Source organism: Antennarius striatus, chromosome 19, assembly GCF_040054535.1.
Source record: "Antennarius striatus isolate MH-2024 chromosome 19, ASM4005453v1, whole genome shotgun sequence".
NCBI classification, from domain to species: domain Eukaryota; kingdom Metazoa; phylum Chordata; class Actinopteri; order Lophiiformes; family Antennariidae; genus Antennarius; species Antennarius striatus.
This window is the reverse complement of record NC_090794.1, coordinates 4,545,356-4,572,119: the sequence shown is the minus strand read 5'-3', so window position 1 is coordinate 4,572,119 and position 26,764 is coordinate 4,545,356. Positions and strand designations below refer to the sequence as shown.

The window sequence follows — 26,764 nt, the reverse complement described above, 5'->3', positions numbered from 1 at the left end:
CAGCAGGTGAGACATCCTCGTTAGTATAGTGGACAGGATCTCCGCCTGTCACGCGGAAGACCGGGGTTCGATTCCCCGACGGGGAGTCGTCAAATGTTTTTACACCTCATTATCTGAAATTTACACACGATGTGGTCTTAAAATTAAGTATTAACTCATCTCACACTAATCAAGAGTAAATAAAAAATGACCGACTTCTCCAATCTTCTCATAGATTCACTAGATGGCGACAGAATCCGTATTTTCAGATAAATATCAACCACCAACCTGTCCTGGATCCTCTCAGAGACTTTAGTATTACTGATTACAGTGAGAGACCATTTAAATATCATCAGACAGTAAACGGCTTCTCTGTGAATGTGATCAAGGGAAACTTCTTTTTGGTCAAAATTTATGTGGAACATTAAAAAAAAAATCTAATCTAAATATGATTAAAAAAATTTCTTTTGGCTAAATCTTCTCCAGTCCCATCCTCGTTAGTATAGTGGACAGTATCTCCGCCTGTCACTCGGAAGACCGGGGTTCGATTCCCCGACGGGGAGACAAGGAACTTTTTCATATTTTCACACCAAGCTCTTAGGAAACATGCGAGTTCGGAGAAAACAAAGATATGTTTCCTTTTCTTTCTTTTGAGGGGAGAACTTTAATGCAAATGGAATTTCCGTGGCTCTCTGTTAAAAGTTTCAAAGTCAGAGTTATTTTGTGGTTTTTCTTATTTTTCTCTTCAGAAATTTCTGTCCACTATTCCAACAAGGAAGTGATGTACAGTCTGAACACCTACGTAATGATGACGTGTGACAGGTGAGACTGCTATGATTCATGAAAGAAGACAATTATACGTCAATGTTGTCACATCTGTTTCTTAATTAATTTATTTTTTACTATGAACCCACAGGTGAAAATCCTGTGGGTTTTGTTCTGTCCATTTCTCTTGTTCCAAAGAAGAACAAATTCAAATTAAAACACTTTAAACTGTACATAACACAAGTGTTTGACCAAAACCCGAGAAAAATACATTTTCAATTCCATAATGGTGCTCCCCTCAAAAGGAAGAAAACTTTGTTGTCTCCGAGCCCCCAAATTTTCTTAGAGCTTAGTGTGAAAATATAAAGAGGGAACTTGTCTCCCCGTCGGGGAATCGAACCCCGGTCTTCCGCGTGACAGGCGGAGATACTGTCCACTATACTAACGAGGATGTCTCACACCAAAAAAGTCATCACAAATGGACCCATATAGTTCCTCGTTAGTATAGTGGACAGTATCTCCGCCTGTCACGCGGAAGACCGGGGTTCGATTCCCCGACGGGGAGACAAGGAACTATTTCATATTTTCACACCAAGCTCTTAGGAAACATGCGAGTTCGGAAAAGACAAAGATATGTTTTCTTTTCTTTCTTTTGAGGGGACAACTTTTATGGAACTGAAAATGGAATTTCCGTGGCTCTCTGTTAAAAGTTTCAAAGTCAGAGTTATTTTGTGGTTTTTCTTATTTTTCTCTTCAGAAATTTCTGTCCACTATTCCAACCAGGAAGTGATGTACAGTCTGAACACCTACGTAATGATGACGTGTGACAGGTGAGACTGCTATGATTCATGAAAGAAGACAATTATACGTCAATGTTGTCACATCTGTTTCTTTATTTATTTATTTTTTACTATGAACCCACAGGTGAAAAACCTGTGGGTTTTGTTCTGTCCGTTTCTCTTGTTCCAAAGTAGAACAAATTCAAATTAAAACACTTTAAACTGTACATAACACAAGTGTTTAACCAAAACCCAAGAAAAATACATTTTTTATTCAATAATTGTGCTCCCCTCAAACGGAAGAAAACTTATCTTTGTTGTCTCCGAGCCCCCAATTTTTCTGATAGCTTGGTGTGAAAATATGAAAAAGCATCTTGTCTCCCCGTCGGGGAATCGAACCCCGGTCTTCCACGTGACAGGCGGAGATCCTGTCCACTATACTAACGAGGATGTCTCACCTGCTGAATCCCATTGAAAAATTTTTCCTCAGTATAGTGGACAGTACCTCCGCCTGTCACTCGGAAGACAGGGGTTCGATTCCCCGACGGGGAGTCACCGACAGTTTTCAAACACGATTGTCTAAAACTAACACACGATTGGGTCTTAAACTGAAATATTTACCCGTCTCACACCGTCCATCCCATCCATTTTTTTTAAACCTCTACACCCCCCCCCCCACAAGCTCCCCCCCCCAGCCTGATGACATCTGTCTACATTGTCTAATCTAACAAATCTACTGCCTAATATACCAGCAAGGATACGTAATTATACGTAAATGTTGTCTTATGTGTTTCTTTAAAAACATTTTTTAGTAGGAGCATTTCAACTGTGGGTTCAGTTCTGTTCGTTTGTCTTTTTACGGAGTGAAATTAAAATTAAAAAATTTCAACCACACACAAAATAACTGACTTTAGAAACTTTTACCAGAAATGTTGAACCAAAATCCAAGATAATTCCATTTTCAGTTTCATATTGTACATAACTACTAAATTTAAAAAAACAACAACCCCAAACTCATCTTAGTTGTCTCCTGAGCCCCAAAATTTCCTGAGATGCATTTGTGTGAAAAATGCTAAAAACTATCTTGTGGTAGTTTAGTGGACAGTATCTCCGTCTGTCACACGGAAGAGCGGGGTTCGATTCCCCGACGGGGAAGTTTAAAGTGTTCTAATTTGAATTTGTTCTACTTTGGAACAAGAGAAACGGACAGAACAAAACCCACAGGTTTTTCACCTGTGGGTTCATAGTAAAAAATAAATAAATTAAGAAACAGATGTGACAACATTGACGTATAATTGTCTTCTTTCATGAATCATAGCAGTCTCACCTGTCACACGTCATCATTACGTAGGTGTTCAGACTGTACATCACTTCCTGGTTGGAATAGTGGACAGAAATTTCTGAAGAGAAAAATAAGAAAAACCACAAAATAACTCTGACTTTGAAACTTTTAACAGAGAGCCACGGAAATTCCATTTTCAGTTCCATAAAAGTTGTCCCCTCAAAAGAAAGAAAAGAAAACATATCTTTGTTTTTTCCGAACTCGCATGTTTCCTAAGAGTTTGGTGTGAAAATATGAAAAAACATCTTGTCTCCCCGTCGGGGAATCGAACCCCGGTCTTCCGCGTGACAGGCGGAGATACTGTCCACTATACTAACGAGGATGTGACTGGAGAAGATTTAGCCAAAAGAAAATTTTTCTAATCAGATTTAGATTAGATTTTTTTTTTAATGTTCCACATAAATTTTGACCCAAAAGAAGTTTCCCTTGATCACATTCACAGAGAAGCCGTTTACTGTCTGATGATATTTAAATGGTCTCTCACTGTAATCAGTAATACTAAAGTCTCTGAGAGGATCCAGGACAGGTTGGTGCTTCATCTTCTGTCACCATCTAGTGAATCTATGAGAAGAGTGGAGAAGTCCGTCATTTATATTTACTCTTGATTAGTGTGAGTTGAGTTAATACTTAGTTTTAAGACCCCATTGTGTGTAAATTTCAGACAATGAGGTGTAAAAACATTTGCTGACTCCCCGTCGGGGAATCGAACCCCGGTCTTCCGCGTGACAGGCGGAGATACTGTCCACTATACTAACGAGGAACTATATGGGTCCATTTGTGATGAGTTTTTTGGTGTGAGACATCCTCGTTAGTATAGTGGACAGTATCTCCGCCTGTCACGCGGAAGACCGGGGTTCGATTCCCCGACGGGGAGACAAGGAACCATTTCATATTTTCACACCAAGCTCTTAGGAAACTTGCGAGTTCGGAAAAAACAAAGATATGTTTTCTTTTCTTTCTTTTGAGGGGACAACTTTTATGGAACTGAAAATGGAATTTCCGTGGCTCTCTGTTAAAGTTTCAAAGTCAGAGTTATTTTGTGGTTTTTCTTATTTTTCTCTTCAGAAATTTCTGTCCACTATTCCAACAAGGAAGTGATGTACAGTCTGAACACCTACGTAATGATGACGTGTGACAGGTGAGACTGCTATGATTCATGAAAGAAGACAATTATACGTCAATGTTGTCACATCTGTTTCTTAATTTATTTATTTTTTACTATGAACCCACAGGTGAAAACCTGTGGGTTTTGTTCTGTCCATTTCTCTTGTTCCAAAGTAGAACAAATTCAAATTAAAACACTTTAAACTGTACATAACACAAGTGTTTGACCAAAACCCAAGAAAAATCCATTTTTTATTCAATAATTGTGCTCCCCTCAAACGGAAGAAAACTTATCTTTGTTGTCTCCGAGCCCCCAATTTTTCTGAGAGCTTGGTGTGAAAATATGAAAAAGCGTCTTGTCTCCCCGTCGGGGAATCGAACCCCGGTCTTCCGCGTGACAGGCGGAGATACTGTCCACTATACTAACGAGGATGTCTCACACGTGACTAGCCGGTATGGTTGTGATGACGTCAGCGGTAGTCATGGGACGAGATGTTACGCGACCCTTCCTGCAGGTAACGATGTTAAGGTTTACCAAACCAATAAATGTTGTCTTTTAAATTAAAATGTTCTTTTTTCCCCGGAATGATCTCTTTGAAATAGTTACAACTAAGAAGAGAAACGTAAGAAGTGTTTGTGTGAAAATGTTGAAAACATCTTGTCTCCCCGTCGGGGAATCGAACCCCGGTCTTCCGCGTGACAGGCGGAGATACTGTCCACTATACTAACGAGGATGTGACTGGAAAAGATTTAGCCAAAAGAAAATTTTGTAATCAGACTGAGATTAGATTTTTTTTAAATGTTCCACATAAATTTTGACCAAAAAAAAGTTTCCCTTGATCACATTTACAGAGAAGCCGTTTACTGTCTGATGATATTTAAATGGTCTCTCACTGTAATCAGTAATACTAAAGTCTCTGAGAGGATCCAGGACAGGTTGGTGCTTCATCTTCTGTCACCATCTAGTGAATCTATGAGATTGGAGACTCCGGTCATTCTTATTCAATATTTGACTGGCGTGTCATGAGTTAATACTTCAGTTCAAGAGGTCATTGTACGTCAGTATGAGACAATCACGTTTAAAACCTTTGGTAACTCCCCGTCGGGGAATCGAACCCCCGTCTTTCGAGTGACAGGCGGAGATCCTGTCCACTATACTAACGAGGATGTCTCACCTGCTGAATCCCATTGAAAATTTTTTCCTCAGTATAGTGGACAGTATCTCCGCCTGTCACTCGGAAGACAGGGGTTCGATTCCCCGACGGGGAGTCACCGACAGTTTTCAAACACGATTGTCTAAAACTAACACACGATTGGGACAGACGGAGATACTGTCCACTAAACTACCACAAGATAGTTTTTAGCATTTTTCACACAAAAGCATGTCAGGAAATTTTGGGGCTCAGGAGACAACTAAGATGAGTTTGGGGTTGTTGTTTTTTTAATTTAGTAGTTATGTACAATATGAAACTGAAAATGGAATTATCTTGGATTTTGGTTCAACATTTCTGGTAAAAGTTTCTAAAGTCAGTTATTTTGTGTGTGGATGAAATTTTTTAATTTTAATTTCACTCCGTAAAAAGACAAACGAACAGAACTGAACCCACAGTTGAAATGCTCCTACTAAAAAATGTTTTTAAAGAAACACATAAGACAACATTTACGTATAATTACGTATCCTTGCTGGTATATTAGGCAGTAGATTTGTTAGATTAGACAATGTAGACAGATGTCATCAGGCTGGGGGGGGAGCTAGTGGGGGGGGGGTGTAGAGGTTTAAAAAAAATTGATGGGATGGACGATGTGAGACGGGTAAATATTTCAGTTTAAGACCCAATCGTGTGTTAGTTTTAGACAATCGTGTTTGAAAACTGTCGGTGACTCCCCGTCGGGGAATCGAACCCCTATCTTCCGAGTGACAGGCGGAGGTACTGTCCACTATACTGAGGAAAAAATTTTCAATGGGATTCAGCAGGTGAGACATCCTCGTTAGTATAGTGGACAGGATCTCCGCCTGTCACGTGGAAGACCGGGATTCGATTCCCCGACGGGGAGTTGTCAAATGTTTTTACACCTCATTGTCTGAAATTTATACACGATGTGGTCTTAAACTTAAGTATTAACTCATCTCACACTAATCAAGAGTAAATATAAATGACCGACTTCTCCAATCTTCTCATAGATTCACTAGATGGCGACAGAATCCGTATTTTCAGATAAATATCAACCACCAACCTGTCCTGGATCCTCTCAGAGACTTTAGTATTACTGATTACAGTGAGAGACCATTTAAATATCATCAGACAGTAAACGGCTTCTCTGTAAATGTGATCAAGGGAAACTTCTTTTTTTTTCATTCCGCGGTGCACTGGCGTCGTGCCCGGAGTGTCCCCCGCCTCACGCCCTGAGACTGCCGGGATAGGCGCCGGCTCCCCCGCGACCTGCGTTTGCGGATTAAGCGCGTTAGAAAATGAATGAATGATCTAAATGTGATTACAAAAAAAATTTTCTTTTGGCTAAATCTTCTCCAGTCACATCCTCGTTAGTATAGTGGACAGTATCTCCGCCTGTCACGCGGAAGACCGGGGTTCGATTCCCCGACGGGGAGACAAGATGTTTTTTCATATTTTCACACCAAACTCTTAGGAAACATGCGAGTTCGGAAAAAACAAAGATATGTTTTCTTTTCTTTCTTTTGAGGGGACAACTTTTATGGAACTGAAAATGGAATTTCCGTGGCTCTCTGTTAAAGTTTCAAAGTCAGAGTTATTTTGTGGTTTTTCTTATTTTTCTCTTCAGAAATTTCTGTCCACTATTCCAACAAGGAAGTGATGTACAGTCTGAACACCTACGTAATGATGACGTGTGACAGGTGAGACTGCTATGATTCATGAAAGAAGACAATTATACGTCAATGTTGTCACATCTGTTTCTTAATTTATTTATTTTTTACTATGAACCCACAGGTGAAAACCTGTGGGTTTTGTTCTGTCCATTTCTCTTGTTCCAAAGTAGAACAAATTCAAATTAGAACACTTTAAACTGTACATAACACAAGTGTTTGACCAAAACCCAAGAAAAATACATTTTTTATTCAATAATTGTGCTCCCCTCAAACGGAAGAAAACTTATCTTTGTTGTCTTCGAGCCCCCAATTTTTCTGATAGCTTGGTGTGAAAATATGAAAAAGCATCTTGTCTCCCCGTCGGGGAATCGAACCCCGGTCTTCCGCGTGACAGGCGGAGATACTGTCCACTATACTAACGAGGATGTGACTGGAGAAGATTTAGCCAAAAGAAAATTTTTCTAATCAGATTTAGATTAGATTTTTTTTTTTAATGTTCCACATAAATTTTGACCCAAAAGAAGTTTCCCTTGATCACATTCACAGAGAAGCCGTTTACTGTCTGATGATATTTAAATGGTCTCTCACTGTAATCAGTAATACTAAAGTCTCTGAGAGGATCCAGGACAGGTTGGTGCTTCATCTTCTGTCACCATCTAGTGAATCTATGAGAAGAGTGGAGAAGTCCGTCATTTATATTTACTCTTGATTAGTGTGAGTTGAGTTAATACTTAGTTTTAAGACCCCATTGTGTGTAAATTTCAGACAATGAGGTGTAAAAACATTTGCTGACTCCCCGTCGGGGAATCGAACCCCGGTCTTCCGCGTGACAGGCGGAGATACTGTCCACTATACTAACGAGGAACTATATGGGTCCATTTGTGATGAGTTTTTTGGTGTGAGATATCCTCGTTAGTATAGTGGACAGTATCTCCGCCTGTCACGCGGAAGACCGGGGTTCGATTCCCCGACGGGGAGACAAGGAACCATTTCATATTTTCACACCAAGCTCTTAGGAAACTTGCGAGTTCGGAAAAAACAAAGATATGTTTTCTTTTCTTTCTTTTGAGGGGACAACTTTTATGGAACTGAAAATGGAATTTCCGTGGCTCTCTGTTAAAGTTTCAAAGTCAGAGTTATTTTGTGGTTTTTCTTATTTTTCTCTTCAGAAATTTCTGTCCACTATTCCAACCAGGAAGTGATGTACAGTCTGAACACCTACGTAATGATGACGTGTGACAGGTGAGACTGCTATGATTCATGAAAGAAGACAATTATACGTCAATGTTGTCACATCTGTTTCTTAATTTATTTATTTTTTACTATGAACCCACAGGTGAAAAACCTGTGGGTTTTGTTCTGTCCGTTTCTCTTGTTCCAAAGTAGAACAAATTCAAATTAGAACACTTTAAACTTCCCCGTCGGGGAATCGAACCCCCGTCTTCCGTGTGACAGACGGAGATACTGTCCACTAAACTACCACAAGATAGTTTCTAGCATTTTTCACACAAATGCATCTCAGGAAATTTTGGGGCTCAGGAGACAACTAACATGAGTTTGGGGTTGTTGGTTTTTTTTAATTTAGTAGTTATGTACAATATGAAACTGAAAATGGAATTATCTTGGATTTTGGTTCAACATTTCTGGTAAAAGTTTCTAAAGTCAGTTATTTTGTGTGTGGTTGAAATTTTTTAATTTTAATTTCACTCCGTAAAAAGACAAACGAACAGAACTGAACCCACAGTTGAAATGCTCCTACTAAAAAATGTTTTTAAAGAAACACATAAGACAACATTTACGTATAATAACGTATCCTTGCTGGTATATTAGGCAGTAGATTTGTTAGATTAGACAATGTAGACAGATGTCATCAGGCTGGGGGGGGAGCCGGAGCTTGTGGGGGGGGGGGGGGGGGGGGGTGTAGGGGTTAAAAAAATGGATGGGATGGACGGTGTGAGACGGGTAAATATTTCAGTTTAAGACCCAATCGTGTGTTAGTTTTAGACAATCGTGTTTGAAAACTGTCGGTGACTCCCCGTCGGGGAATCGAACCCCTGTCTTCCGAGTGACAGACGGAGGTACTGTCCACTATACTGAAGAAAAATTTTCAATGGGATTCAGCAGGTGAGACATCCTCGTTAGTATAGTGGACAGTATCTCCGCCTGTCACGCGGAAGACCGGGGTTCGATTCCCCGACGGGGAGTTGTCAAATGTTTTTACACCTCATTATCTGAAATTTACACACGGTGTGGTCTTAAAATTACGTATTAACTCATCTCACACTAATCAAGAGTAAATATAAAATGACCGACTTCTCCAATCTTCTCATAGATTCACTAGATGGCGACAGAATCCGTATTTTCAGATAAATATCAACCACCAACCTGTCCTGGATCCTCTCAGAGACTTTAGTATTACTGATTACAGTGAGAGACCATTTAAATATCATCAGACAGTAAACGGCTTCTCTGTGAATGTGATCAAGGGAAACTTTTTTTTGGTCAAAATTTATGTGGAACATTTAAAAAAAATCTAATCTCAGTCTGATTACAAAATTTTCTTTTGGCTAAATCTTCTCCAGTCACATCCTCGTTAGTATAGTGGACAGTATCTCCGCCTGTCACTCGAAAGACGGGGGTTCGATTCCCCGACGGGGAGACAAGTTTCCTCTTTATATTTTCACACTAAGCTCTCAGAAAATTTGGGGGCTCGGAGACAACAAATATATGTTTTCTTTCTTTTGAGGGGAGCACCATTATGGAATTGAAAATGGATTTTTCTTGGGTTTTGGTTAAACACTTGTGTTATGTACAGTTTAAAGTGTTTTAATTTGAATTTGTTCTTCTTGGGAAAAAGAGAAATGGACAGAACAAAACCCACAGGTTTTTCACCTGTGGGTTCATAGTAAAAAAATAAATAAATTAAGAAACAGATGTGACAACATTGACGTATAATTGTCTTCTTTCATGAATCATAGCAGTCTCACCTGTCACACGTCATCATTACGTAGGTGTTCAGACTGTACATCACTTCCTTGTTGGAATAGTGGACAGAAATTTCTGAAGAGAAAAATAAGAAAAACCACAAAATAACTCTGACTTTGAAACTTTTAACAGAGAGCCACGGAAATTCCATTTTCAGTTCCATAAAAGTTGTCCCCTCAAAAGAAAGAAAAGAAAACATATCTTTGTCTTTTCCGAACTCGCAAGTTTCCTAAGAGCTTGGTGTGAAAATATGAAATAGTTCCTTTTCTCCCCGTCGGGGAATCGAACCCCGGTCTTCCGCGTGACAGGCGGAGATACTGTCCACTATACTAACGAGGATGGGACTGGAGAAGATTTAGCCAAAAGAAAAAAATTTTGTAATCACATTTAGATCATTCATTCATTCATTCATTTTCTAACCCGCTTAATCCGCAAACGCAGGTCGCGGGGGAGCCGGCGCCTATCCCGGCAGTCTCAGGGCGTGAGGCGGGGGACACTCCGGGCACGACGCCAGTGCACCGCGGAATGAAAAAAAAAAAAAAAAAAGTTTCCCTTGATCACATTCACAGAGAAGCCGTTTACTGTCTGATGATATTTAAATGGTCTCTCACTGTAATCAGTAATACTAAAGTCTCTGAGAGGATCCAGGACAGGTTGGTGGTTGATATTTATCTGAAAATACGGATTCTGTCGCCATCTAGTGAATCTATGAGAAGATTGGAGAAGTCGGTCATTTATATTTACTCTTGATTAGTGTGAGATGAGTTAATACGTAATTTTAAGACCACACCGTGTGTAAATTTCAGACAATGAGGTGTAAAAACATTTGACAACTCCCCGTCGGGGAATCGAACCCCGGTCTTCCGCGTGACAGGCGGAGATCCTGTCCACTATACTAACGAGGATGTCTCACCTGCTGAATCCCATTGAAAAATTTTTCCTCGGTATAGTGGACAGTACCTCCGCCTGTCACTCGGAAGACAGGGGTTCGATTCCCCGACGGGGAGTCACCGACAGTTTTCAAACACGATTGTCTAAAACTAACACACGATTGGGTCTTAAACTGAAATATTTACCCGTCTCACACCGTCCATCCCATCCCACCTCGACACCCATCACCCCCCCCCACAAGCTCCGGCTCCCCCCCCCAGCCTGATGACATCTGTCTACATTGTCTAATCTAACAAATCTACTGCCTAATATACCAGCAAGGATACGTAATTATACGTAAATGTTGTCTTATGTGTTTCTTTAAAAACATTTTTTAGTAGGAGCATTTCAACTGTGGGTTCAGTTCTGTTCGTTTGTCTTTTTACGGAGTGAAATTAAAATTAAAAAATTTCAACCACACACAAAATAACTGACTTTAGAAACTTTTACCAGAAATGTTGAACCAAAATCCAAGATAATTCCATTTTCAGTTTCATATTGTACATAACTACTAAATTAAAAAAACAACAACCCCAAACTCATCTTAGTTGTCTCCTGAGCCCCAAAATTTCCTGAGATGCTTTTGTGTGAAAAATGCTAAAAACTATCTTGTGGTAGTTTAGTGGACAGTATCTCCGTCTGTCCCAATCGTGTGTTAGTTTTAGACAATCGTGTTTGAAAACTGTCGGTGTCGGGAATCGAACCCCTGTCTTCCGAGTGACAGGCGGAGATACTGTCCACTATACTGAGGAAAAAATTTTCAATGGGATTCAGCAGGTGAGACATCCTCGTTAGTATAGTGGACAGTATCTCCGCCTGTCACTCGAAAGACGGGGGTTCGATTCCCCGACGGGGAGTTAACAAAGGTTTTAAACGGGATTGTCTCATACTGACGTACAATGACCTCTTGAACTGAAGTATTTACTCATGACACTCAAACATTGACAAAGAATGACCGGAGTCTCTAATCTCATAGATTCACTAGATGGTGACAGAAGATGAACCACCAACCTGTCCTGGATCCTCTCAGAGACTTTAGTATTACTGATTACAGTGAGAGACCATTTAAATATCATCAGACAGTAAACGGCTTCTCTGTGAATGTGATCAAGGGAAACTTCTTTTTGGTCAAATTTTATGTGGAACATTAAAAAAAAGATGTAATCTAAATCTGATTAGAAAAATTTTCTTTTGGCTAAATCTTCTCCAGTCACATCCTCGTTAGTATAGTGGACAGTATCTCCGCCTGTCACGCGGAAGACCGGGGTTCGATTCCCCGACGGGGAGACAAGACGCTTTTTCATATTTTCACACCAAGCTCTTAGGAAAGTTGGGGGCTCGGAGACAACAAAGATAAGTTTTCTTCCGTTTGAGGGGAGCACAATTATTGAATAAAAAATGTATTTTTCTTGGGTTTTGGTTAAACACTTGTGTTATGTACAGTTTAAAGTGTTTTAATTTGAATTTGTTCTACTTTGGAACAAGAGAAATGGACAGAACAAAACCCACAGGTTTTTCACCTGTGGGTTCAAAGTAAAAAATAAATAAATCATGAATCATAGCAGTCTCACCTGTCACACGTCATCATTACGTAGGTGTTCAGACTGTACATCACTTCCTGGTTGGAATAGTGGACAGAAATTTCTGAAGAGAAAAATAAGAAAAACCACAAAATAACTCTGACTTTGAAACTTTTAACAGAGAGCCACGGAAATTCCATTTTCAGTTCCATAAAAGTTGTCCCCTCAAAAGAAAGAAAAGAAAACATATCTTTGTTTTTTCCGAGCCCCCAAATTTCCTGAGATCTTGGTGTGAAAATATGAAAAAACATCTTTTCTCCCCGTCGGGGAATCGAACCCCGGTCTTCCGCGTGACAGGCGGAGATACTGTCCACTATACTAACGAGGATGTGACTGGAGAAGATTTAGCCAAAAGAAAATTTTTCTAATCAGATTTAGATTAGTTTTTTTTTTAATGTTCCACATAAAATTTGACCCAAAAGAAGTTTCCCTTGATCACATTCACAGAGAAGCCGTTTACTGTCTGATGATATTTAAATGGTCTCTCACTGTAATCAGTAATACTAAAGTCTCTGAGAGGATCCAGGACAGGTTGGTGCTTCATCTTCTGTCACCATCTAGTGAATCTATGAGAAGAGTGGAGAAGTCCGTCATTTATATTTACTCTTGATTAGTGTGAGTTGAGTTAATACTTAGTTTTAAGACCCCATTGTGTGTAAATTTCAGACAATGAGGTGTAAAAACATTTGCTGACTCCCCGTCGGGGAATCGAACCCCGGTCTTCCGCGTGACAGGAGGAGATACTGTCCACTATACTAACGAGGAACTATATGGGTCCATTTGTGATGAGTTTTTTGGTGTGAGACGTCCTCGTTAGTATAGTGGACAGTATCTCCGCCTGTCACGCGGAAGACCGGGGTTCGATTCCCCGACGGGGAGACAAGGAACCATTTCATATTTTCACACCAAGCTCTTAGGAAACTTGCGAGTTCGGAAAGACAAAGATATGTTTTCTTTTCTTTCTTTTGAGGGGACAACTTTTATGGAACTGAAAATGGAATTTCCGTGGCTCTCTGTTAAAAGTTTCAAAGTCAGAGTTATTTTGTGGTTTTTCTTATTTTTCTCTTCAGAAATTTCTGTCCACTATTCCAACCAGGAAGTGATGTACAGTCTGAACACCTACGTAATGATGACGTGTGACAGGTGAGACTGCTATGATTCATGAAAGAAGACAATTATACGTCAATGTTGTCACATCTGTTTCTTTATTTATTTATTTTTTACTTTGAACCCACAGGTGAAAAACCTGTGGGTTTTGTTCTGTCCATTTCTCTTGTTCCAAAGTAGAACAAATTCAAATTAAAACACTTTAAACTGTACATAACACAAGTGTTTAACCAAAACCCAAGAAAAATACATTTTTTATTCAATAATTGTGCTCCCCTCAAACGGAAGAAAACTTATCTTTGTTGTCTCCGAGCCCCCAATTTTTCTGAGAGCTTGGTGTGAAAATATGAAAAAGCATCTTGTCTCCCCGTCGGGGAATCGAACCCCGGTCTTCCGCGTGACAGGCGGAGATACTGTCCACTATACTAACGAGGATGGGACACACGTGACTAGCCGGTATGGTTGTGATGACGTCAGCGGTAGTCATGGGACGAGATGTTACGCGACCATTTTCAGTTCCATAAAAGTTGTCCCCTCAAAAGAAAGAAAAGAAAACATATCTTTGTCTTTCCGAACTCGCTAGAACTAGATTTTTTTTAAATGTTCCACATAAATTTTGACCAAAAAAAAGTTTCCCCTGATCACATTCACAGAGAAGCCGTTTACTGTCTGATGATATTTAAATGGTCTCTCACTGTAATCAGTAATACTAAAGTCTCTGAGAGGATCCAGGACAGGTTGGTGCTTCATCTTCTGTCACCATCTAGTGAATCTATGAGATTGGAGACTCCGGTCATTCTTTGTCAATGTTTGAGTGTCATGAGTAAATACTTCAGTTCAAGAGGTCATTGTACGTCAGTATGAGACAATCACGTTTAAAACCTTTGTTAACTCCCCGTCGGGGAATCGAACCCCTGTCTTTCGAGTGACAGGCGGAGATACTGTCCACTATACTAACGAGGATGTCTCACCTGCTGAATCGAATTGAAAATTTTTTCCTCAGTATAGTGGACAGTATCTCCGCCTGTCACTCGGAAGACAGGGGTTCGATTCCCGACACCGACAGTTTTCAAACACGATTGTCTAAAACTAACACACGATTGGGACAGACGGAGATACTGTCCACTAAACTACCACAAGATAGTTTTTAGCATTTTTCACACAAATGCATCTCAGGAAATTTTGGGGCTCAGGAGACAACTAAGATGAGTTTGGGGTTGTTGGTTTTTTTTTTAATTTAGTAGTTATGTACAATATGAAACTGAAAATGGAATTATCTTGGATTTTGGTTCAACATTTCTGGTAAAAGTTTCTAAAGTCAGTTATTTTGTGTGTGGTTGAAATTTTTTAATTTTAATTTCACTCCGTAAAAAGACAAACGAACAGAACTAAACCCACAGTTGAAATGCTCCTACTAAAAAATGTTTTTAAAGAAACACATAAGACAACATTTACGTATAATAACGTATCCTTGCTGGTATATTAGGCAGTAGATTTGTTAGATTAGACAATGTAGACAGATGTCATCAGGCTGGGGGGGGAGCCGGAGCTTGTGGGGGGGGGGGGGTGTAGGGGTTAAAAAAATGGATGGGATGGACGGTGTGAGACGGGTAAATATTTCAGTTTAAGACCCAATCGTGTGTTAGTGTTAGACAATTGTGTTTGAAAACTGTCGGTGACTCCCCGTCGGGGAATCGAACCCCTGTCTTCCGAGTGACAGGCGGAGATACTGTCCACTATACTAACGAGGAGCTATATGGGTTCATTTGTAATGACTTTTTTGGTGTGAGACATCCTCGTTAGACTGGGGTTCGATTCCCCGACGGGGAGACAAGATGCTTTTTCATATTTTCACACCAAGCTCTTAGGAAAGTTGGGGGTTCGGAAAAAACAAAGATATGTTTTCTTTTCTTTCTTTTGAGGGGACAACTTTTATGGAAAAAGAAGGAAAAATCCATTTTCAATTCCATAATGGTGCTCCCCTCAAAAGGAAGAAAACTTATCTTTGTTGTCTCCGAGACCCCAAATTTTCTGAGAGCTTAGAGTGAAAACATAAAGAGGCATCTTATCTCCCCGTCGGGGAATCGAACCCCGGTCTTCCGCGTGACAGGCGGAGATACTGTCCACTATACTAACGAGGATGGGACTGGAGAAGATTTAGCCAAAAAAAATTTTTGTAATCAGACTGAGATCAGATTTTTTTTAAATGTTCCACATATATTTTGACCAAAAAGAAGTTTCCCTTGATCACATTCACAGAGAAGCCGTTTACTGTCTGATGATATTTAAATGGTCTCTCACTGTAATCAGTAATACTAAAGTCTCTGAGAGGATCCAGGACAGGTTGGTGCTTCATCTTCTGTCACCATCTAGTGAATCTATGAGATTGGAGCCTCCGGTCATTGTTATTCAATATTTGACTGGTGTGTCATGAGTTAATACTTCAGTTCAAGAGGTCATTGTACGTCAGTATGAGACAATCACGTTTAAAACCTTTGTTAACTCCCCGTCGGGGAATCGAACCCCCGTCTTTCGAGTGACAGACGGAGATGCTGCAAGCTACATCAGTCCATTACTGATGACTTTTTTCGTGTGAAAAATCCTCGTTAGTATAGTGGACAGTATCTCCGCCTGTCACGCGGAAGACCGGGGTTCGATTCCCCGACGGGGAGAGAGGTTTATTTCAACATTTTCACTCAGGGAGCTCTCAGGAAATTTGGGGCCTCAGGAGACATAAAAGATGAATTTGGGGTTTGATTGATTGACTAAGGGGAGCACTTTTGAAAAATATGAAACTGGGAATGGAATTTTTTGGCTAAATATATGTGTTCGAAGGTGCGTATGTTTGATGACCGCCACAGGGTGGCAGCAGAGCATTGCAGTATGGAGTTAGGATGTGATTTACTAATACAGTACGTGACTGAATGTGAATGTGATTATTGTGTGCAAATAATGTTATTGTAATTGATGTTGACTAGCGTGAGTAGAGTTAATACTTCATTAAGACCTCAACGTGTATAAGATTTAGACAATCACGTGGAAAAACACATGGTAACTCCCCGTCGGGGAATCGAACCCCGGTCTTCCGCGTGACAGGCGGAGATACTGTCCACTATACTAACGAGGATGTCTCACACTTCAAATTCCATTGAAATTGTTCCTGAAATTGTTCTCTTTTCGATTCCCCGAAGGGGAAATGGGATTTTTTTCCACAAAGAGCTCTTAAGAAACTGGGTGCTGAGGAGACAACAAATATGAGTTTGAGTTGTTGTTTTTTTTTAGGGGAGCCCTTTAGCAATTATGTAAAATATGAGAGTGAAAATGAAATTATCTTGGAGTTTGATGAAACATTTTCTGTGAGAAGTTTCGACGAGGATATCTCAAAGAATGTGTAGAATGTCGTTAATAATAATCTTCATAAAATGTTCGGATAACATCTCCTCTCCAAACTACCACTTACGTCATGACATAGTTATGGGTGGGATCGATAAACGACATCCTCGTTAGTATGGTGGACAGCAGTGACGCGCGGTCAGGTGCGGCAGGTGAGGCATGACCGCACCTGCCGTCATGAAAGAAAAAAACGGAAAATGCAATAAATAAATCAAATGCTAATATTTATCCAGCGATGTGTATTATAAATTTAGGTTAGTTTTATTAAAAATCGGTGAATTTTAACATTTACCGCTGAAATACTGAGAAGACACCTGCGGTGAAATACCCGGCCTCATCTGTAGGGGGCGCTGGTGATCCCAGGGGTTCTTCTTGGAACTCCTCATCCGAAGATTAAGTGACTGCAGGCTACGATCTACATTAAGTCAAGTGCAGCATTATTTTTTTCCCCCGCTCGCCTATTCAAATGGAGGATTACATATTACAAACTGAATGAAGATACGGACAATTTCTACAAACAAGTTATTGTCTGGCAGCAGAGCACCACAGTATGGAGTTAGTTTGAGCTGGCTGTGACTTACCAATAATACATTTGACTGAATGTGAATGTTAAATGTGATTATTGTGTGCGTATGTTATTGTAATTAAACACAAAGCATTATACAATCACTGGGAGTAACCTACAGCGGAGAGAAGCCGGCATGCTGTGGTGTTGTTGGAGCCTGTGTCCCGACCAACACTCAGTTTATTCTTAAAAAAATAAAAATGAAAAAATAAAAAAAATTATCCCACAGGTTAACAGCTGAAAATAAAACACAATAGAAAATGTAGTTGGTAAATGGATAAATACAAATAAACCTATTCAGTCAAATTCTATTATTTGCCTACCTTGAGAAGATGCACCTTGTTCTGGCTGAGCTTCATTTGCTTCTCGGGGTAGATTGAGCAAAAACGCCGCACACCTCGGATATCAAGCGACACATAGCTGACTCGGCCTTTGCAGGGTTCTGAAAACAGAGAGTCTTAACCTGGGATCACGAAAAGACGCTTGTGGTCTCCACCTCACAGAACTACTCAGTATCTCCGCCTGTCCCGCGGAAGACCGGGGTTCGATTCCCCGACGGGGAGGCGAGTCGTTTTCTTGGTTCCATTTCACATGAAAGGCTTTCTGGATATTTTGGTGCTCAGGATCTTTGTTAAAACTATCAAACAAAACATTAAATATACATAAAGCCAAATCCTCCCATTATAAGTCTCATGGAATCATGGTGATAAAAAAATTCTCCCACATCATCTGTGCCCCCCCTGCTTTGCCTCAAAATAAGCTCACTTGACATTTCAGTGGGATAAATTCCCTAATGTTTCCATTCACCCAGTGACTTTACATAAGACTAACGGCCATGTGGGAATTTTCACATCCAAAGCAGTGAGTGATGTCGAAGTCTTTATTATAAACCATTTACATTACAAAGTAAGACATAAGTCAGGGGCAAATCCATCAGACATGTTTGTAAAGGGGGTGGGGGTGTTTTTTAGTCAAACTTCAGGGTGCAGGAGGATGTCTGCACGAGGTTAAGCATGAGCTCAATACTGAGGTTAAGATTCGTGATCAATGAAGGATACACATAAACACACAGAAATGACATCAGCCTGTAAGTATGACAACATGGCTGCACAGCTGCTTTCATCTCAGGTTTTAAGTCACTGATGGCCGATGAAGAAAAATGATGAAGCATCGAAGACGTACGAAAGGTTGATTTCTTCTTGCAAACTTATTTGAGACTCTCGTCCCAGTTAAGGATGTGGATCCCTCCCCGAAACGTTCGATAAAAGCTAGTGTCTCCGATGGGACATCATTGAGAGATTGGACGTGTTTTTCTGTCTTCTCCCCGCCTTTGACAAAGTTTTCACAAAAGACTTTTTAAATAAAACTGTTTATAAATCATCTACAAAGCCGTTTCTCTATAAATTATACAATTTCTTTAATCCAAAGGTTAAAGGAACGGGAGAAATTTGCAGTAGAAAACTACCTGGAACTCCTGCATCCAGCAGTGACAAATAGATTGGTTAAAAAAAATAATAATTATACAACAGCAAAATGATTTAAAAATGTCACCGAAACAACAGACAGAAGAGTCCTTTTTGGAGAATCTGTTTTTCTGACCCCAGAGTATCCAATCATGGCTTGAGAGGGGAGCCAATGCACTTAAAGGCAGCCACAGATTGTGTCGGTGTGTGTATAACCTCATACGTGTAGCGTGTGTGTCTGTGTGTGTGTGTCAGCATCTTGGAGGTCATCACGCCGGCGTCAGCAGATCCTGAGCCCACGACTTGATGGCTGACGTCGTGTGTTGGAGTAGCTGCCAGGTTGAGTTTGTGAAGGACACGGCGTGGCCCTGGAGACACGACACGGACACTTCTCCGCTGCAGGGAAAACACAAAAACCACCAAAATCACAAAAAGACAATTTTTACATTTGAATTCGAGGGCTGGTGTCAGATTTTGTTTGGTTTCAAACTGATTTAAAACTTAAGACATGCTTCCTAATCTAGAATCTACAGAGAAATAAGTAAATAACCTTAAAACGAAGGTTAAAATCAGATGAAGGTACTGACTTGCAGGAGTCCTGCAGGCTCGTCCACGCTCGCTGGAGCAGCTCAGACATGTACGCCAGCGCGGGAAGGATGTAGTTCTGATGCAGCAACAGGAGAAGCTCCTTCAAATAAGCCAACAGCTGGAAAACGCTGTCAGGAGTGTTGTTGTTCACCTGGGAAGAGACAGAAGATACGACTGAATCAAGCAAAAACTCATGGAACCTGAGGTTGAACCAGCTTTACGTCCCCGTCTGTCGGGCCTCACCCATTCCACGGCCTGAGGAGTCTTCTCTCTGACCCACAAAATGAACTGGGAGCCCTTCTCAAAGAGGAATATGGCTGCAGTCTTTGTCTTCTCACGACCTTGTTCCACCAGCGGCCCCACAACTCGTACACACTCTGAGTAATAGTAGGGAGTGTTTGTCTCCAGCCAGCTGTGGAGGACAGAATAAACTGTGATGCTGTGATGTCATCAGTGACGGTTGGGCAGTTATGATGCATTCACAACCGCACCTGAAGCCCTGTTTGGTGTAGATGGTTATTTTAGTCCATGCTTGCTGAGAAACAGCCGTGACCCCCGAGCTGCGGAGATGCTTCGCTGTGGTGGAATCTGAAACGCAGAAATGTTCATTAATAAGACTTCAGGAACCGACAGGAGGAATGACAGCGAACCAACGGGACGCACCTTTGAAGGAGCCGTGGGATCTGACGTCGTGAATGACAAAGCCGGCGGCAAACACAAGCAGAACCATGAGCAGTTTGGACCAGGGGAACCCACGGCCACGCATCTTCACCTGCAGGTTCTGGAAACACAAGAAGAAACACTGAGCTATGATCTTCCTGTGGTAAAAAAATCAAGATTTCTTTCTTTCTGATTTCTTTCTGATGATCTGAATGCAAGGGCCTTTTGGAGTCTTTAAAATCTGGTCAGCAATCACACCTGGCACAGGTCATTGCACTCCTGAAGGTCCCGACATTCAGCAGTGTCTCGCATCTCCTCATTGGTCACTTTGAAGGACTGGATTGTTTCTTCAAGGTTCTTCCGGAGCTGATGGGAAAAGATCAAACAAAGAGGATTTACAATAAATAAACCATGTTTCTCTGTGTATAGATGGAATTATGTGACCTAATCTTCCCATTAAATGAGCATCACAAGAGGCGAGTTTGGTTTCTGAACCATTCAGACCCCCCTGATGGAAGGAGTTAGTCGCACCTTTGGTGGCAGTTTATTCCAGGACTTCAGTAAATGATTCAACAGCAGGCTGGAAAAGAATGGAACAGAAAATCAATCGGTGTCATGTCAGAGAACTTATTTCAAATCTGAGCTCTCATTCACAAGAATTGAGGACAGACACGACCGTCTCAGGCACAGAGGTGTAAGAATGAAGCGCTCACCTGGACTGGGGTAAGTGTTTGGTATAGAGCTGCCTCCACACTCCTAAACTCTGGACATCCACACACAAACACTCAGTCATGCTGTTGAGTAACTGCAAAAACACAAACGGGACAAAATGATTTCAAATTTACAGCAAACCAGTGAACCCTAATCATCATCAACCCTACGGAAGATAGGAGCTGTGTGTGTGTGGGGTGTGTGTATCACCTCTCTCTTCATGTCATCCGGACAGTGAGGTGTGGCTCTGGACAGAAACGACGGCAGGTATGTGTGTAACGTGTTCTCAGGTTTGGCTCCGAACGCCAGGACCTTCAGTCGAGGGTAGAGCCGCCTCAGCTGCTCCTGCAGGCTACACACAGACAAAGGATTTTTTTTTAAAATTATTATCATTTGATTTAATTTCGACTGCAACCAAATACACTGAACACATGTAAATGTATAAAGCAGCAAAACTGTTGTACTCCTGAATGGATTAGGTGGGATTTACCTTGGTGAAAGGGCGTTCTTTGGCATGAAGGCAAAGTCCAGTAAAGGAAAGAACTCCTTCGGACCCATGATACCAAATCCCTTTGTCAGGTTAGCATGAAGTCTGATGAGGAGAACATTTGACACATATTAAAAAGTCAAGGCAGAGTTTGGTTTACACGTCCGTGTCACCCATGAAATGTTTCTAAGGGCGTCTTACAGGAGAAGTCTCTCCAGGTAGGCGATGGCATAAGACGACAATGACTTCACTCCCAGCACAGGGAGCATGATTCCCAGCCACACTGGAACCAAGAAGAGGAAGAACATTCACCTCACGGGAACTTTACAGGAAATAAACATGTAGATAGGACGGTTGTTTAACAACATGCTGAACCTTCTTCCAGCTGCAAACAAACAAACTGTGTTTCCTTGCCTTGGGCAACTATCAGAACTCAGTAAGTCTTTTTTACAAATGCATGCTGTTATGTTAACTTCCAAGAATACTTCATGCCCATCTCTCATCCACGACAGCACGTTATTGTTAGATGTTAGCGCGTGTTACAGCCTCAAACTGACTGTTGCTTCATTAACCCTCAACTCAGGATCTCTACAGATCAGCAAGCGTCTACATTACCTCTTAGTCCCTGACTGAGATCGTAAAAGCCAGCTTGTCCAAGAGCCCACATGATGGTCAGACACTTCACCGGACGATTCTGAACCGACCGCAACAACTCCAAATACTGTCGAGGAAGAAGAGGACATATCAGGAGGTTTATAGAGGAAAGATTTCCAGCAGATTAAATAGAGCTAGAATTGTAAATAACAGACAATATCTCCATCTGCTTGTAACCTTGCAGGAGTCCGGGACAGACTCACCTCTGGAAGGCTCTGGGTGGCTATTCTGGGTTTGTCCTTTAGGATGGCCTGGATGCAAACTCTGTAGCCATGAAGAGGTTCTCCTGAGGACAGAAAAGAACATGTTTGGGGTTGTCTTTTGTCAATAAACTTAAGACCCTGAGCAAACAAACGGTAAAACATTTACCTGACTGTCTGTCCAGCTCCCTGAGCATCGTATAAACACAGTGGTCGAATAGATCCGGCAGGAGGTCGCTGCAGCGGTCGATGAGGCCTTTGATGACGCCCTTCAGTTCTTTCCCCGTGAGGCAGTATGGGTAATCTGTGACCCCAAGGCAGAGATAGAGGACATAGAATAAACGAAAAAGCCCCTGCAGACGTGATTACCACCGATGTCGACTACCGACCGTGAGCGTAGCTGCTGAGAGTGGGCTCCGTGTCTGGAGCGGTCAGATGGAAATTAAGGTATCCGGCCAGGTCTTTGAGCCACACCGACGGGTTTTCTGGAAAGAGGGTCTGACTGTGAGCCATCTGCTGCTTCAAGTCGCTGACGTTCAACTAGATGAGAATAAGACAGACACAAACAGGGGAAACAACACCGCCATTATCAAGGGAGGAAGCCACAATTTAGCATGTGATAGTTGGCTTTAAATACCCCACAGGCAATCTTAGTTATAGCTTTTAATAGTTTTATAAAGACTGTAAACTTTGTTTTCTATATCTTCAAAAGGAATTTCATCTTAAATGAAAGGTTATCTGACTGGCCTTCAAGTCATTTCTTTTCTTATTAAACTGCAAGAAACAAGTTTCTTCAGGCTTCTGTAAGAAAAAAACAACCAAAAAAAACCCGCCCTGACTTCTGAACCAAACATGAAGTCCATAAATGAAGACACTCACAGCTTTGAAGGCTTCTTCCAGGGTCTTGTGTGTTGGGTGGGTTGATGTATTGCTAGGTGGGGATTTCTTGGATGGTTTATTTGAGGGCTTCTTATGTTCAGGCTCAGCCGGAGGTGGAACTTGCTCCTTATTCTGTTTCTTTCCCATCTTCTCAAAGGCATCAAACAGAGTCTCTGACATCTTCAGGGGTGCTAAAGGAAACAAATCAGAGCTTAGAGAAAGTCCAGAGAAGGACGCCTGCTTCCTTCTGATCATCTGCAATGCGCTATATTCACCCAGTGTCCCAAAAAAATGAAGTTAATCCATGAAACTGTAGCAATCCCCTCCTCCCACATTCAGTTCCACCCTCCCGCCATGGCTTACATAACAAGCTGTTCTCAACCCAGTCGAGGTGCCTGAAACTTCCATTGCAATTTCTCAAGGATAACATTTAATCACCTGGAGCATTCTAAGCACTGCCTTGGGTGCAACTCATTAAAACCCCTAACTGTGTTCACTTCAGATTCATATTGGCATCCAAGGAAGTAAATCAAGCAGCTTTGTGTTTTAAGGTCATTACAAATATACTATGTGTACTGAGGAAGGTAGTAAATAATAGATATGTTAGTTGAAGGGCATCATTCCATGTTTCATTTATTGTCAAGAGATCCTATGTATAGACCAAAAACTACAAGACGTTCCTTCCTGTGTGGGGTCTATGTTAGACCGATCCCAAATCACACAGCACACACTCCAGACCGCGTTAACACACATCACCAGTTGTTCACTAATCATTCAGCTCCACATGTTGCTGACAACCCTATATTTAAATCTGGTCTGTGTGTGTTGGCGCAACGTTGGGCTGTGACGCAAGCTGGGCATTGATTTCATCATAGGGTTGGAGTTCAATGCTGACTCCACCATCACAACTTCTTCTTTCCAACGCAAGTCCATCAGATGAATATAGACATGACAGTATCACACCAGAGTCTTCTTCATCTACCCCTCATTAACATGGTCTTCCCTTTCAAATATCAGAACCAGTTCCAAAACTCGAGAGAAAATTCAGTTTGAGGCATTAAAAAATTGTCATTTTGATTCTGTCAGTTGGTTTTGAAGGAAATTTCCCTCATCAGATGCTAACAGTAGTAGCTGGTGTTCTGCAGCTAAGCCAGTAGCAGTGATGCAACGACCTGACACGAACATGCACGTGAGTCATTCATCATGAATGAAACATTAGCCATACATAATGCACTGTGTCAATGCTCTTTTAAATACATTTTCTTTCTGTGGAATACACTTGTGAGCTGTTTTGGAGAGTTGCCAAGAAACATTGTCCTGGAGGAACACCCCAACAGACACTGGTTTCATTTCATCCTGTCTTGATGTGTATTGTTATGTTAAAATTGGTGTGTACTGGATACTGTACACACTTTACCTCATGTGCAGAATGTGAGGTAACAATTGGAGCATGCTGAAGCATCTAAGGGACAGAAAGGAGTAGGGGAAATGGTGTTTTTTATGCGTGCTTAGGTAAACTGGGAAATGCAATTAAAAGAAAAAAGACAAGAATTATTTTACAAGCAATGTGCGAGCAGTTTGCTTGTGTGAAAACACATTTAAAAAGTGGAAATTATTACCAGATTACACATTAGGTGGAAAAGAAGGAAGTAGTATTTAACAGCTTTTATTTTTATAGCTAAATAATAAAGAAATATGTAGCAATAAGAAGTGGAGAACTTACACAGACAAGAAGTGGAATGACATTCCTTAAATTGCAGTATCAAAGTAGCATAAGTCATTTAAACCAAATGAATAGCATGTTTAAATCAACTTAAGTCTCAAAGGTATTTAATAAACTGGTTTACTGGATTTAGTTGATGAATTTTTTTCTGATGTCACCTTATTGAATACACACAACCAGAGTGTCAGCTGCAACAGACGCATGAGTAGGAGTACGGCAGCCCGCAGGGGGAAAAAACTGAGAAGAGCCATTCAATACAAATATGGTAATGGTTATGCTGTCTGTTATAATTTAATATCTTAACAGTAATACTATGGTGGTTGGAGACTTTACAAACTGAAAAAAGAGGAGCATTTATTTTAAACAGAACCTTTCCACCACGTCATTTCTCATAGAGTCGGCTTGACCGAAAGACTTTGGAATTACTGATTCATTGATAAGAAAAATGCATAGACAAATAGCGGTGGCAGAACAAGCAACAACATTCTCTGGCAGCACATCACAAACATATTTTTGAGGTTCACTGAATTTAAAACCGGGGGTCGCAATTAATAAACCCTAACATGTATTTTTCATGTTTTTACTTTTCACTTGCCTCATCAGATCACTCTGGCATGAGGGTGGGAACAGAAAGACAAGTAGTAGCTAATGAAAAGTGACTCATAAAGCTTTAGTCACTGGATGAAGATGACAACAACATTTTAGCACCAATCTGACACGTTCAGGCCCCCCATATAATAAGACTATAGAACATTTGATTTTACAGAGCTGGTTAAAACGATATTCTTGAGAAATATATGATTTTTGTGGTTTAACTGAGCTCTGTATATAATTGCAAGTTCAGTCTTTCCTAGCATCTATCCCACAATGCAACAGTACAGAATTTAAATACAAATTGAAGTTGATTTGGAAATTAAATACGGAATTGGCACATTTGTAGAAGATTCTAGGATGGTTAGTATTTTGCGTGGCAATTATAAAATTAGACATTTATAACACAGCTTGGAACAGTTTTGAATTAAATTATATTTCAGCATAGGATTCAGTGACAAACAAAGCAGCAAAACTGAGACAAAAGGTCACAGAAGCAGCTAACACATGCTTCAGATGCGGCTCTACTGATGACGTAGACTGTGTTGACACACTGCTGGCAAGCTAACTGCTACAGAACTTCGTATTGGGATAATGTGGCGGAAGCAAATAGTCCAGAAAGGTCAAACGGCTGTTTACAGAATTCTTAAATGAAGGTGTCGACAAAATGAGTAAAAGTAAAACCCAGACGGGACGACAGTAAAATAATAAAGGAAGTGGCGTTACTACGCGATGCTACGCTAGCTTGTGGAGTCAGATGACAGGTACGAGCCATTTCCACTAGTCATTAACGTTATTTTAAAAAATAAATAAAACGCGTTAAATGAAAATATTTCATTCATATTTGGAGCTACACAGGTAGCACCACCATTTTTATTTATTTTAACTGAACTGATAACAGAACAGCTAGCAACTTAAGGGCCATGTACACGTACGTCTGGATGGCTGGTTCGATTCGCCCAGAGCTTTCCTTCCGCCGCCGCCGGCTTTCTTGACAGTCGGGCTCTTCCCTCCTCCCGGGCTGTTGCTCTTCTTCCCTTTCTTCACCACCTCCCATTTCCCGACGGAGCCATTATTTGAAGCCATGATGTTTCAGATGAGGATTTTTGCTCGGGGTGCCGTGACTTCCTGCCTACTTCCTCACAGCTGAATGAAGCGAAGGGAAGCTCGCCGTGTTTCAGACGCTTTAACCGTCCGCGTGCCACGTCTCCTCGACGTCTTGACGTCACGGGTTGCGTTTGACCGTTACTTTCAAATTTAACCATTTATCTCCTGTAATGTTTTGTTTTTTTTCGTTTTAACTGTTTTTATTAAATGGTTCTCTTACAACTTTGTGACGTAATTTTTAAAGTCCTTGTTGGGCACAAAAAATAAAAGTAAACTTTGTATTTACACGGGAGATGATAAATCCGACCTGTTTTTGAAATATATATT

General features: G+C 40.9%; 1 protein-coding gene, 1 long non-coding RNA gene and 24 other non-coding genes across 26 annotated transcripts; 11 read left to right on the top strand and 15 right to left on the bottom strand.

Annotated features, from left to right (window-relative positions):
- Positions 1 to 14: 14 nt before the first annotated feature.
- trnad-guc (transfer RNA aspartic acid (anticodon GUC)) lies at positions 15 to 86 on the top strand. Its single transcript has one exon. It is a non-coding gene; the product is annotated as a tRNA-Asp (tRNA).
- Positions 87 to 470: 384 nt separating this feature from the next.
- trnad-guc (transfer RNA aspartic acid (anticodon GUC)) lies at positions 471 to 542 on the top strand. The gene has a single exon. It is a non-coding gene; the product is annotated as a tRNA-Asp (tRNA).
- A 581-nt stretch (positions 543 to 1,123) lies between these two features.
- Positions 1,124 to 1,195, bottom strand: trnad-guc (transfer RNA aspartic acid (anticodon GUC)). The gene has a single exon. It is a non-coding gene; the product is annotated as a tRNA-Asp (tRNA).
- Positions 1,196 to 1,237: 42 nt separating this feature from the next.
- trnad-guc (transfer RNA aspartic acid (anticodon GUC)) lies at positions 1,238 to 1,309 on the top strand. The gene has a single exon. It is a non-coding gene; the product is annotated as a tRNA-Asp (tRNA).
- Positions 1,310 to 1,901: 592 nt separating this feature from the next.
- On the bottom strand, positions 1,902 to 1,973 carry trnad-guc (transfer RNA aspartic acid (anticodon GUC)). The gene has a single exon. It is a non-coding gene; the product is annotated as a tRNA-Asp (tRNA).
- Positions 1,974 to 3,115: 1,142 nt separating this feature from the next.
- trnad-guc (transfer RNA aspartic acid (anticodon GUC)) lies at positions 3,116 to 3,187 on the bottom strand. Its single transcript has one exon. It is a non-coding gene; the product is annotated as a tRNA-Asp (tRNA).
- Positions 3,188 to 3,553: 366 nt separating this feature from the next.
- trnad-guc (transfer RNA aspartic acid (anticodon GUC)) lies at positions 3,554 to 3,625 on the bottom strand. Its single transcript has one exon. It is a non-coding gene; the product is annotated as a tRNA-Asp (tRNA).
- Positions 3,626 to 3,667: 42 nt separating this feature from the next.
- trnad-guc (transfer RNA aspartic acid (anticodon GUC)) lies at positions 3,668 to 3,739 on the top strand. The gene has a single exon. It is a non-coding gene; the product is annotated as a tRNA-Asp (tRNA).
- A 590-nt stretch (positions 3,740 to 4,329) lies between these two features.
- trnad-guc (transfer RNA aspartic acid (anticodon GUC)) lies at positions 4,330 to 4,401 on the bottom strand. The gene has a single exon. It is a non-coding gene; the product is annotated as a tRNA-Asp (tRNA).
- Positions 4,402 to 4,631: 230 nt separating this feature from the next.
- On the bottom strand, positions 4,632 to 4,703 carry trnad-guc (transfer RNA aspartic acid (anticodon GUC)). The gene has a single exon. It is a non-coding gene; the product is annotated as a tRNA-Asp (tRNA).
- Positions 4,704 to 6,505: 1,802 nt separating this feature from the next.
- On the top strand, positions 6,506 to 6,577 carry trnad-guc (transfer RNA aspartic acid (anticodon GUC)). Its single transcript has one exon. It is a non-coding gene; the product is annotated as a tRNA-Asp (tRNA).
- A 590-nt stretch (positions 6,578 to 7,167) lies between these two features.
- trnad-guc (transfer RNA aspartic acid (anticodon GUC)) lies at positions 7,168 to 7,239 on the bottom strand. The gene has a single exon. It is a non-coding gene; the product is annotated as a tRNA-Asp (tRNA).
- Positions 7,240 to 7,606: 367 nt separating this feature from the next.
- trnad-guc (transfer RNA aspartic acid (anticodon GUC)) lies at positions 7,607 to 7,678 on the bottom strand. The gene has a single exon. It is a non-coding gene; the product is annotated as a tRNA-Asp (tRNA).
- A 42-nt stretch (positions 7,679 to 7,720) lies between these two features.
- trnad-guc (transfer RNA aspartic acid (anticodon GUC)) lies at positions 7,721 to 7,792 on the top strand. The gene has a single exon. It is a non-coding gene; the product is annotated as a tRNA-Asp (tRNA).
- Positions 7,793 to 8,946: 1,154 nt separating this feature from the next.
- trnad-guc (transfer RNA aspartic acid (anticodon GUC)) lies at positions 8,947 to 9,018 on the top strand. Its single transcript has one exon. It is a non-coding gene; the product is annotated as a tRNA-Asp (tRNA).
- Positions 9,019 to 10,066: 1,048 nt separating this feature from the next.
- Positions 10,067 to 10,138, bottom strand: trnad-guc (transfer RNA aspartic acid (anticodon GUC)). Its single transcript has one exon. It is a non-coding gene; the product is annotated as a tRNA-Asp (tRNA).
- A 494-nt stretch (positions 10,139 to 10,632) lies between these two features.
- Positions 10,633 to 10,704, bottom strand: trnad-guc (transfer RNA aspartic acid (anticodon GUC)). Its single transcript has one exon. It is a non-coding gene; the product is annotated as a tRNA-Asp (tRNA).
- A 1,240-nt stretch (positions 10,705 to 11,944) lies between these two features.
- trnad-guc (transfer RNA aspartic acid (anticodon GUC)) lies at positions 11,945 to 12,016 on the top strand. Its single transcript has one exon. It is a non-coding gene; the product is annotated as a tRNA-Asp (tRNA).
- Positions 12,017 to 12,565: 549 nt separating this feature from the next.
- trnad-guc (transfer RNA aspartic acid (anticodon GUC)) lies at positions 12,566 to 12,637 on the bottom strand. The gene has a single exon. It is a non-coding gene; the product is annotated as a tRNA-Asp (tRNA).
- Positions 12,638 to 13,116: 479 nt separating this feature from the next.
- trnad-guc (transfer RNA aspartic acid (anticodon GUC)) lies at positions 13,117 to 13,188 on the top strand. Its single transcript has one exon. It is a non-coding gene; the product is annotated as a tRNA-Asp (tRNA).
- Positions 13,189 to 13,779: 591 nt separating this feature from the next.
- trnad-guc (transfer RNA aspartic acid (anticodon GUC)) lies at positions 13,780 to 13,851 on the bottom strand. Its single transcript has one exon. It is a non-coding gene; the product is annotated as a tRNA-Asp (tRNA).
- A 1,634-nt stretch (positions 13,852 to 15,485) lies between these two features.
- trnad-guc (transfer RNA aspartic acid (anticodon GUC)) lies at positions 15,486 to 15,557 on the bottom strand. The gene has a single exon. It is a non-coding gene; the product is annotated as a tRNA-Asp (tRNA).
- A 459-nt stretch (positions 15,558 to 16,016) lies between these two features.
- Positions 16,017 to 16,088, top strand: trnad-guc (transfer RNA aspartic acid (anticodon GUC)). The gene has a single exon. It is a non-coding gene; the product is annotated as a tRNA-Asp (tRNA).
- A 383-nt stretch (positions 16,089 to 16,471) lies between these two features.
- Positions 16,472 to 16,543, bottom strand: trnad-guc (transfer RNA aspartic acid (anticodon GUC)). The gene has a single exon. It is a non-coding gene; the product is annotated as a tRNA-Asp (tRNA).
- Positions 16,544 to 18,240: 1,697 nt separating this feature from the next.
- On the bottom strand, positions 18,241 to 26,535 carry tmem214 (transmembrane protein 214). Its single transcript, XM_068343217.1, has 17 exons — positions 26,266 to 26,535; positions 23,017 to 23,207; positions 22,527 to 22,677; positions 22,307 to 22,441; positions 22,141 to 22,223; positions 21,899 to 22,004; positions 21,485 to 21,566; positions 21,287 to 21,388; positions 21,007 to 21,148; positions 20,799 to 20,890; positions 20,617 to 20,665; positions 20,344 to 20,451; positions 20,089 to 20,206; positions 19,917 to 20,013; positions 19,669 to 19,837; positions 19,425 to 19,576; positions 18,241 to 19,233 (listed from the first exon to the last, which is right to left on the bottom strand). The coding sequence occupies exons 1-17, from the start codon at positions 26,414 to 26,416 to the stop codon at positions 19,107 to 19,109; spliced, it is 2,055 nt and encodes a 684-aa protein (XP_068199318.1). The 5' UTR covers positions 26,417 to 26,535; the 3' UTR covers positions 18,241 to 19,106.
- Positions 21,573 to 22,251, top strand: LOC137613784 (uncharacterized). Its single transcript, XR_011038991.1, has 3 exons — positions 21,573 to 21,719; positions 21,867 to 22,034; positions 22,122 to 22,251. It is a non-coding gene; the product is annotated as an uncharacterized lncRNA (long non-coding RNA).
- Positions 26,536 to 26,764: the final 229 nt, after the last annotated feature.

Excerpts from the sequence above, each read along its gene's own strand:
- tmem214 (XM_068343217.1), bottom strand. The coding sequence starts at position 26,416 with ATGGCTTCAAATAATGGCTCCGTCGGGAAATGGGAGGTGGTGAAGAAA. Across the intron at positions 22,005-22,140 it reads CCACCCAGAGCCTTCCAGAG|TATTTGGAGTTGTTGCGGTC; the intron begins GTGAGTCTGTCC and ends CTTCCTCGACAG. Across the intron at positions 21,389-21,484 it reads TACCTGGAGAGACTTCTCCT|ACTTCATGCTAACCTGACAA; the intron begins GTAAGACGCCCT and ends TCTCCTCATCAG.